This window comes from Pan troglodytes, chromosome 1 (assembly GCF_028858775.2).
Source record: "Pan troglodytes isolate AG18354 chromosome 1, NHGRI_mPanTro3-v2.0_pri, whole genome shotgun sequence".
In the NCBI taxonomy this organism is placed as follows: Eukaryota; Metazoa; Chordata; class Mammalia; order Primates; family Hominidae; genus Pan; species Pan troglodytes.
The window spans coordinates 185,262,972-185,273,594 of record NC_072398.2 but is presented as its reverse complement, the minus strand read 5'-3'; the positions used below and the strand labels follow the sequence as shown (position 1 = coordinate 185,273,594).

Below are 10,623 nucleotides of genomic sequence, written 5' to 3'. Positions count from 1 at the left end.
GCCACCATGCCCAGCTAATTTGTATTTTTAGTAGAGACAGGGTTTCTCCATGTTGGTCAGGCTGGTCTCAAACTCCCAACTTCAGGTGACCCACCCCCCTTGGCCTCCCAAAATTCTGGGATTACAGACATGAGCCACCGTGCCCAGCCTGTATATTTTTTAGAGATGATGTTTCCACTCAGTCTCAATCTGATTCTACTCAGATTGTTTTGATAAGGAAACTCACTTCTTTGTTATTAAATTGCATGAATGCTATACAAATTTAAGACTTTTCCATAATCTGAATTAAATGAATTATTTTCCAGAATAGAGGCAAATCATATTTTTAGGCTAATTGCCTAATTTTACTTAAAAATGCTATTTTTCCAGGTGAATTACAGTGTATGCTTCTTTAAGAAAACTGATTTTTAAGTACATTTGATTAAGTACATTGGCAGGATACTTAGAAGCATATCGGATTGTTAAACATTTTGGAGGTAGATCACTTTAATCATTTCTCAAAAAACAGAATTAAATGTAAAATGAAATGTGCAAGTCCTTAAAGTTAAAACAAAACCAACTAAAAAACTTGTGCAATCCTACTACAGTTTGGTAACCCAGAATGCCACTGATAAAGTAATACAAAGAAACAAAAAAACTAGATACTTTATTAGTACATTCTTTTAAAAACAATCTTGTTAGCCTGGTGAGGTGGCTCATGCCTGTAATCCCAGCACTTTGGGAGGCCAAGGCAGGCAGATCACCTGAGGTCGGGAGTTCGAGACAAGCGTGACCAAGATGGAGAAACCCCATCTCTACAAAAAATACAAAATTAGCTGGGCCTCGTGGTTCATGCCTGCAATCCCAGCTACTCAGGAGACTGAGGCGGGAGAATCGCTTGAACCCGGGAGGCAAAGGTTGCGGTGAGCCAAGATCATGCTATTGCACTCCAGTCTGGGCAACAAGAGCGAAACTCCATCTCAAAACAAAAACAAAAACAAAAACAATCTTGTCATTACCTAGGAATAATAAGCATATTTACAGTCACCTATTTTCAGGGATCTTCGGGACCTGTTAAAACACTGACTGCCTTGACATTACATTTCTGCCACAGCTGTGCAAAGCACACCCCTTCAAAGTGTCATTTTCAGTTGCTACTAGACAATAATGAGAAATTAGTTGTAGAAGTATTTTGTAAATCTGTTTTGAATCAGAATACAGATTCTCTGTAACTAGAAATAGTAAAGGCACATGAGTTATAGCTTAGTCTATAAATTATCTTTATTCTTTGACATCTTACAGATCTCTACACAGACATCTGTGACCCTTCAGACGTTCAGGATGCCCCAGAGAAGGGAACATAGAGCTTCCTGTCTGCATTACATAAACTTTTCCTAATAAATGCATATGGTTAAGTTATAAGGAAGGTATAGTTGTAGACTAAACCAAATATTTTTTGTTTTATTTTTTTTTGAGACAAAGTCTTGCTCTATGGCCCAGGCTAGAACACAGTGGTATGATCTCAGCTCACTACAACCTCCACCTCCTGGATTCAAGTGATTCTCCTGCCTCAGCCTCCTCAGCAGCTGGGATTACAGGCATGTACCACCACCTGCTGCCAATTTTTTGTATTTTTAGTAGAGACGGGGTTTCACCATGTTGGCAAGACTGGTCTTGAACTCCTGACCTCAAGTGATCTGCCCACCTCAGTCTCCCAAAGTGCTAGGATTACAGGCATGAGCCACGGTGCCCGGCCTAAACCAAATAATTTGGATATGAGTGCTACCTGATTCATTAATGCAATTAAAAGTTTTCTATCTAAATAAGTTGATGATGCTTATAGTAATATACTGAAGGACCTTAGCAAAGAAATGGGAAATCGGCAGAGTGCGGTGGCTCACACCTATAGTCCCAGCACTTTGGGAGGCCAAGGTGGGCAGATCACAAGGTCAGGAGTTCAACACCAGCCTGGCCAACATGGTGAAACTCCGTCTCTACTAAAGATACAAAAAATTAGCCAGGCATGGTGGCTCACGTCTGTAATCCCAGTTACTCGGGAGGCTGAGGCGGGAGAATCGTTTGAACCAGGGAGGCAGAGGTTGCAGTGAGCTGAGATCGCACCATTGCACTCCAGCCTGAGTGACAGGGCAAGACTCCATCTAAAAAAAAAAAAAAGAAGAAACGGGAAATCAAATCCTTAAGTCAACTAGTTAAATTTTACTGTATGCAGCTGGGCACGCTGGCCCATGCCTGTAATCCCAGCACTTCGGGAGGCCAAGGCAGGTGGATCACCTGAGGTCAGGAGTTCGAGACCAGCCTGGCCAACATGGTGAAACCCCATACAAAAAAATTAGCTAGGCATGGTGGTGGGCACCTGTAATCCCAGCTACTTGGGAGGCTGAGGCAGGAGAATCGCTTGAATCCGGGAGGCGGAGGTTGCAGTGAGCCGAGATCACGCCTTTGCACTCCAGCCTGGGCAACAAGAGCAAAATTCCATCTCAAAAAAAAATTTTTTTTACTGTATGCAAGACCTTTAATATATATTGCTCCAACTGGCCAGTAGAAATAACTTAAAAGTAACCGCATCATACACCCAGTAAATCTTTCTCTTAGAAATGAACAGAGAACAATTCTTTAGAATGCTTCTCAGGGAGAAAATGAGAAGTTTTGAGAAGCAGTTTTGTTTGGGTCAAGGGGTACTTTCAAATTACACTTATGAGTCAGTATCTATAAAAAGTTTCAGAAGTACCTACAATTTAGCCCTCTACATCCAAGCAGTAGCTTTGCAGTATGCTCTTACTTAGGTTTGCCCAAGTACAAATAAATTTTACAAAGCTTGATAATCTAATAAAATTCCCTCTTCCTAAAGCCAAACAGATAATTTTGGTGACAACAATCTAGCAAAAAAGGAAGAATTTTTTTTTCTTTTTTTTTTTTTTTTTGAGACAGGTTCTCATGCTGTCACCCAGGCCGGTGTGCAGTGGCACAATCTTGGCTCACTGCAGCCTTGACCTCCTGGGCTCAAGTGATCCTGCAACCTCAGCCTCCCAAGCAGATGGGACCACAGGTACAAGCCACAACGCCCGGCTAATTTTTATATTTTTTTTGGTAGAGACGGAGTCTCATCATGTTGCCCAGGCTAGTCTCGAACTCCTGAGTTCAAGCCATCTTCCCGTCTCACCTCGGCCTCTCAAAGTGCTGGGATTACAGGTGTGAGCCACCATGCCCAGCCTAAAAAAGGGAGAAATTTCTAGGTGCATACTGCCTGCTGGACTGTATAGCCCATTACAACATCTGGTCACTAAGAACCTCCTATTAATTCCTTACTTGCATTCTCAGGATCAAGACAAAAAATATGAGCAAGCAAAAACTTATCATCAAGCAAAAAGGTATCTATCTATTAAAATAGCTAGATATTTCCCAAACACCCTCCTAGGATATCTGCTGCCAATAAAAAGTTTGGGGCTAGTGAAAACTCTTGGCATTAAATAAAAGTAGGAATCTATTTCATTGGCTTTCTCTGTGGCTCAAACTATGGCCATGGGAAATTATGCTCTGGATATAATTGTGAATATAGAGGTCTTTAAACTGTGTCATTGACACTATTCCTATATCACATAAAGTTTTATGTTACAATTTATACTGCACTGGAGAAGTAGCTAAAGGGACTATTTGCCAGGAAGCTTCTAGTAAATAATTTCTACAAATTTGTAAAATGGGAGTTGTCTACACTTAAACTGGAGAATTCTACAGCATAAATGGCATTTCTATTATTAGTAAACCTGGCAAATCTGTGTGAGCTCTTTATTAATTGGGATATATTCCATATCCATTCTCACTCATATTTTTAGAAAAATCATTCTTGAGTTTATTTTTTTTCTTTAAGAGACAGGATCTCATTCTGTTGCCCAGAGTGGAGTGCAGTGGCATGATCGTAGCTTACTACAACCTCAAATTCCTGGGCTCAAGTGATCCTTCTGCCTCAGCCTTCCAAAGTGCTGGGATTATAGGCATGAGGCCACTGCGCCCAGCCTCGTTAGTCATTTATCTACCAAATACATGGAAAACTCATAGAATCAGAGGGTCTTATCACCAAATCTATGTTTGCTTTGCAAAAGGTCAGGTCCTGCATTTTCAAAATGTTCCTTGTGCTCTGTTATGCTTTATATTTCATAGCACAGCAACGCCCCCTTCACAACGACTGGTGATCATGTTACCAATTTCTGTCCATGTATCTGAATGAGGGTTATAAACTTCAACTGAGTCCAAGGTACCTGGAGCCAAAAAATCATGGCTGGAAGATCGACCTCCAGAAACATACAGAAGACCATTGACTGCCACAACACACATGCCTGCTCTAGGCACTTTCATTGAGGCAACTTCAACCCACTTTTCCTGGTTAAGAGAGAAAAAAAAAAATATGTTAGCAGTGTTATGAAATGATAGTAAAGAAATCCACTGAGAAATTCGATATCCCAGTTCTTTTTACATGTTTAAATGTAAAACTATCTAGTCAGGTAAGCATACAGATTTTTTTTTCTTTTTCTTGCTTTGTTTTTTCCTTGGAGACAGGGTCTCGCTCTGTCACCCAGGCTGGAATGCACAGCACGATCTCGGCTCAATGCAGCCTCAACCTCCCAGACTCAAGAGCTCCTCTTGCCTCAGCCTCCTGAGTAGGTAGGACTACAGGTGTACACCACGACACCTAGCTAATTTTTCTATTGTAGAGATGAAATTTCACCATGTTGTCCAGGCTGGTCTTAAACTCCTAAACTCAAGTGATTGTCCCACCTCAGCCTCCCAAAGTGCTAGGATTACAGATGTAAGCCACAGCACCCGGCCCAGAATATTTTAAAATAAACTTGAAGTGGGCATGGACAAAGTAAATTTAGAGGAATATAATTTTTTAAAAGGTCTGATTATAAAACATGATCAGGAAATGACCTAGAACTCATACACAGGACAACATTCTAAGAAACAAAGTCTATGGAATACAAGTAGGTAATACACTCAAAAATAAGCAAATAAAAACAAAAGAACCACAAAGCTCCAAGGAGAAAGAAGCTTATAAACCAAAGGATTTTTTAAAAGCCTTTAGTATTTTAATGAGTCTTAAAAATGTCCAAGAGAATGACACAGCATGGAACACCTGACAAATTTACTTGACCATGGAATCCTTTTTACAAGGAGCATCCAGTGGAGTTAGTAATCTGCAGAACATATTTTCAAAAAGGTGGGCTAACCAGGGGTTGGGAACTATAGTCTGCTTTGGTATAGCCTGAGAACAAACAATGATTTTCCCATATTAAAAGATATTTTTTAAAAAAAGACAAAGCATATATCAAAAAAGGATATTGTGTATGGCCCACAGGCCAAAAATATTTACTATCTGGCCTTTTACACAAAAAGTTTGCTAACTCCTGTTATACATCGTTCCCTGAAGAAATTTCAATGTGCTGCTATAGCCAAAATGACTAGTAGTGTCTTACTTTTTTTTTTGTTTTTTTTTTGAGACGGAGTCTCGCTCTTGTTGCCCAGGCTGGAGTGCAATGGTGTGATCTTGGCTCACTGCAACCTCTGTCTCCCAGGTTCAAGTGATTCTCCTGCCTCAGCCTCCTGAGTAGCTGGGATTACAGGAACCCGCCACCACGCCTGGCTAATTTTTAGTATTTTTGGTAGAGACAGTTTCACCGTGTTGGCCAGGCTGGTCTCGAACTCCTGACCTCAAGTGATCCACCCGCCTCGGCCTCCCAAAGTGCTGGGATTACAGGCGTGAGCCACCGCGCCCAGCAACTAGTAGTGTCTTACTTGAGGGAAAACGTCCATACTCAGAAAACAAGAAAGCTACTAAAGGTCCTAAGAAGTAATTAGGAGAGCAAAGAGCAAGTGGCCAGGTAATGGGAGAACAGATTATCAATCTTTAAATAAAGCATATGATGAACAAAGTTTTTTTAATCATAAATAGTGAAGACTGATTATTCATCAATGCTAGAAAGTAAATTTTTGAGGACAGGGACTTGAGCTTCTCATCCCAGTACCCACATAGGTACTAGGATAGTGCCATCACATTATAAACAGTTAGTGTATGTTTGCTGATGTGAACTTAAATAAGATTATGAAATACTAAACCAGGGACAATTCTTTGAAAGTGAAGGACTAGATTAAATTTGAAAGCTATTTGATCATCTGAAATTACACAGCACATCACAAAACTGACACAACTGAAAAATACTTACATTTTAAAATATAAATACATTCTCAAGAAGATCCATTTCTGGTTAAGATAAATTAGGATAATTTAGGTTATGTTTATAATTAGGGAGAACCTTTGCTCTCCCACAAAATGCCCCTTGACAATAACAAAGGGACCTTAGGGCTCATCCTATATTGTTCTTCTTTCATTTCTACCAGTGTATTAGAACTACAGTTTAATTTTTAAATTTTTATTACTTTATTTTTGATTTAATTGACATGTTCTCATCTAATATAATTTGCTTTTTATCCCATGTTACCTCAAAAAAAAAAAAAAACTCTGTAAGAACACTAACAAGTTTTACATTATCTTTTCTGGATTTGTAACACAAAATGTTAGTAGGTAGTCAACAACAATAAAATTTCATATGCATAAAAAACAAGGTAACACATTGTCGTTGTTGTTGTTGTTATTATTATTATCATTTGAGACGGAGTCTCACTCTGTCGCCCAGGCTGGAGTGCAGTGACATGATCTTGGCTCACTGCAACCTCTGCCTCCTGGGTTGGAGCAATTCTCCTGCTTCAGCCTCCCAAGTAGCTAGGATTACAGGTGTGCACCACCACTCCCAGCTAATTTTTGTATTTTTAGTAGAGACAGGGTTTTACCATGTTGGCCAGGCTGGTCTTGAACTCCTGATCTCAGGTGATCCACCCACCTCAGCCTCCCAAAGTGCTGTGATTACAGGCATGAGCCACTGCACCCGACCAGTAACAATTATTGATAAGACTTAATTTGAAACTAAAATCTATTCATTTCAAAGCCATATAGAAAAATTAGCAACAGAAAGTGCCCTCAAAAAGTTCACTTTCTATATTAGATAAACTCAAATAGGATCATGGAGAAAGGAATTTGAAATGTCACCAAAGTTTAAAACTTGTCAGAAATGAGAATCAAAATCCTTATGCTTTACAACAAGACATGAAAGTCCATTCTTGCCACTTCAACATTGTACTGGAGGTTCTAGCTAGGGTAATGAGGGGAAAACAATGAAATAAAATGCATCTAGTTTTAATCCAGATTTAAGAAGAAGTAAAACAATCTTTTTTGTTCGTTTGTTTTAAAGACAAGGTCTCACTCTGTGGCCCAGGCTGGAGTGCCGTGGTGCAATCATGACTTACTGCATCCTTGACCTTCCTGGGCTCAGGTGATCCTCCCACCTCAGCCTCCTGAGGAGCTGGGACTACAGGTGTGCACTATCACACCTGGCTAATTTTCACATTTTTTATAGGACAGGGTTTTCACCATGTTGCCCAGACTAGTCTTGAACTCCTGGGCTCAAGTGATCTACCCACCTTGGCCTCCCAAAGTGCTGGGATTACAGGTTTAAGTCACTGCACTCAGCCAACAATCTTTATTTACAGATGATAGGATCTTGTATATAGAAAATCCTAAGGAATCCACCAAAAAAAAAACTATTAGACTATGAGTGCAGCAAGGTCGCAGAATAAATTGTATTTCTACACACGAGCAATGAACAAACTGAACATGAAATTAATAAAACAATTTATAACAGCATTAAAAGGAATAAAATACTTCTGAATAAATTTTAACCAAAAAAGTACAAGAAACTAAAAATTATAAAACATTGTTGAAACAATCTGAAGCCCTAACTAAAAGGAAAGACATCCTCTGATGAATCAAAAGACTTAATACTGTTAAGTTGGTGATACTCTCCAAATGGATCTCAAATTCAATGGAATCTCTGTCAAAAACCCAACTGGCTTCTCTGCAGGAACTGACAAGCTGATCCTGAAATGCGTATGAAATTCAAGTTACCCAGGAGAGCCAAACAAATTTTTAAAAGATCAAATTTCTTGAAGGACTCACACTCTCTGATTTCAAAACTTACTACAATGCTGTAATAAGAGAGTCTGGTACTGGCAAAAGGATAGAGAGACATACAGATAAATGAACAGAATAGAAAGCTCAGAAATAAACCCTCACATTTATGGTCAACTGATTTTCAACAAAGGTGCCAAGACAATTCAATGGGGGAAAGAACAGTGTTTTTAATCAGTGATGCTGGAAGAACTGGATACCCAAATACAAAAGAATGAGGGTGGGTCTCTTCCTCACATCACATATAAAATTAAATCAAAATGTATCAAAGACCTAAATACAAAAATTAAAACTATAAACCTTTTAGAAATAAGCATAGTTGTAAATCCTTATGACCTTGGATTAAGCAATGCTTTCTTAGTTATAACAAACGCACAAATAACAAAAGAACAAAACAAATTGGACATCAAAATTTAAACGTTATGCTTGAATACCAACAAGAAAGTGAAGAAAACACACATAATGGGGCCAGGCGTGGTGGCTCACGCCTGTAATCCCAGCACTTTGGGAGGCTGAGGTAGGTGGAACGAGGAACAAGGTCAGGAGATCAAGACCATCCTGACTAACACGATGAAACCCCGTCTCTACTTAAAAAAAAAAAAAAAAAAAAAAAAATAGGTGTGATGGCGGGCGCCTGTAGTCCCAGCTACTCGGGAGGCTGAGGCAGGAGAATGGCGTGAACCCAGGGGGCGGAGCTTGCACTGAGCCAAGAGCGAGCCACTGCACTCCAGCCTGGGCGACAGAGCAAGACTCCCTCTCAAAAAAAAAAAAAAAAAAAACAAAAAAACACACATATAATGGGAGAAAAAAATTGTAAATTATATATTTGACAAAGGACTTGCACCTAGATTATAAAAAGAACTTTTTTTTTTTTTTTTTGAGAAGGAGTCTCGCTCTGTTGCCCAGGCTGGAGTGCAGTGGCGCGATCTCGGCTCACTGCAAGCTCCGCCTCCTGGGTTCATGCTATTCTGCGTCAGCCTCCCGAGTAGCTGGGACTACAGGCGCCCGCCACCACGACTGGCTAATTCTTTTTGTATTTTTAGTAGAGAAGGGATTTCACGGAGGATGGTAGCCAAGGGATTCCTATCTGAGGGGGAGCATCCGTGGGGGCGAGGATGGATTTGACTGTAATGTGCTATGTACGGTGTATGATTGCATGTACTATGTTCTGTCAAGGGGGGATAGGTTTGTTGGTATCGGGGTGGGGGAAAAGTGTCGTTGGAGTTATGTTTTATGTTCGACAGTTGGGGGTTGATTGTTGTGCGTGCTTGTAAGCATGGGGTGAAGGTTTTAATGTGGGGGTGGGTTTTATGTACTATAGGTGGTTGGGTGATTATGGTACTGTACAATATTCATGGTGGCTGGCATGTTAGCCAGGATGGTCTCGATCTGACCTCGTGATCTGCCTGCCTCAGCCTCCCAAAGTGCTGGGATTATAGGCGTGAGCCACCGCGCCCAGCAGAACTCTTACAACTCAATAATAAAAAGACAATCCAATTTTAAAACAGATAAATTGAATAGATGTTTCTTCAAAGAAGATAAACAGATGACCAAAAAACAAATGAAAAGATGCTTATCAGGGAAATGCAAATCAAAATCACTATGTTCTGTCAAGGGGGGATAGGTTTGTTGGTATCGGGGTGGGGGAAAAGTGTCGTTGGAGTTATGTTTTATGTTCGACAGTTGGGGGTTGATTGTTGTGCGTGCTTGTAAGCATGGGGTGAAGGTTTTAATGTGGGGGTGGGTTTTATGTACTATAGGTGGTTGGGTGATTATGGTACTGTACAATATTCATGGTGGCTGGCATGTTAGCCAGGATGGTCTCGATCTGACCTCGTGATCTGCCTGCCTCAGCCTCCCAAAGTGCTGGGATTATAGGCGTGAGCCACCGCGCCCAGCAGAACTCTTACAACTCAATAATAAAAAGACAATCCAATTTTAAAACAGATAAATTGAATAGATGTTTCTTCAAAGAAGATAAACAGATGACCAAAAAACAAATGAAAAGATGCTTATCAGGGAAATGCAAATCAAAATCACAATGAGATACCCATTTATACCTACTAGAACAGCTATAAAAGAAAAACTAAATAATAACAAGCATTGGATGTAGAGAAACTGGAACCCTCAGACACTGATGGTGGTTATGTAAAATGGTGTAGATACTTTAGGAAACAGTCTGGGATTCCCTAAAAAGGTTAAACACGGATGGGTGCAGTGGCTCACACCTGTAATCCCGGCACTTTGGGAAGCCCGAAGATCACCTGAGATCAGGAGTTCGAGATCAGCCTGGTCAACATGGTGAAACCCCGTTTCTACTAAAAACAAAAAATTAGCCGGGCATGGTGGCGCACGTCTGTAATCCTAGCTACTAGGGAGGCTGAGGCAGGATAATCATTTGAACCCTGGAGGCGGAGGTTGCAGAGAGCCAAGATCACCATTGCAGTCCAGCCTGGGCAACAACAGTGAAACTCCATCTCAAAAAGGAAACAAAAAACAAACAAACAAAAAGGTTAAACACAGTTACTATGTGACCCAGCAACTCTACT

At 40.3% G+C, this 10,623-nt stretch overlaps 1 protein-coding gene across 14 annotated transcripts in view; it reads right to left on the bottom strand.

Moving 5' to 3' along the window:
• The window catches only part of IPP (intracisternal A particle-promoted polypeptide), a 59,360-nt gene that overhangs the window by 1,453 nt on the left and 47,284 nt on the right, over positions 1-10,623 (bottom strand). For 4 of the 14 annotated variants that reach the window (XR_010154020.1, XR_010154021.1, XR_010154022.1 and 1 more), the window contains 2 exons: positions 7,528-7,623; positions 4,254-4,374 (listed from right to left, as the gene is read on the bottom strand). Coding sequence is in view for 8 of the 14 variants with exons in the window: in XM_009456626.4 (XP_009454901.1) it covers positions 4,150-4,374 (225 nt within the window). In the remaining 6 variants the exon portion in view is untranslated. Of the gene's footprint in view, positions 1-2,488; positions 4,375-7,527; positions 7,624-10,623 lie in introns of those variants that run through there. The other 10 variants (XM_001159511.7, XM_054682621.2, XM_054682624.1 and 7 more) reach the window with 4 other exon arrangements.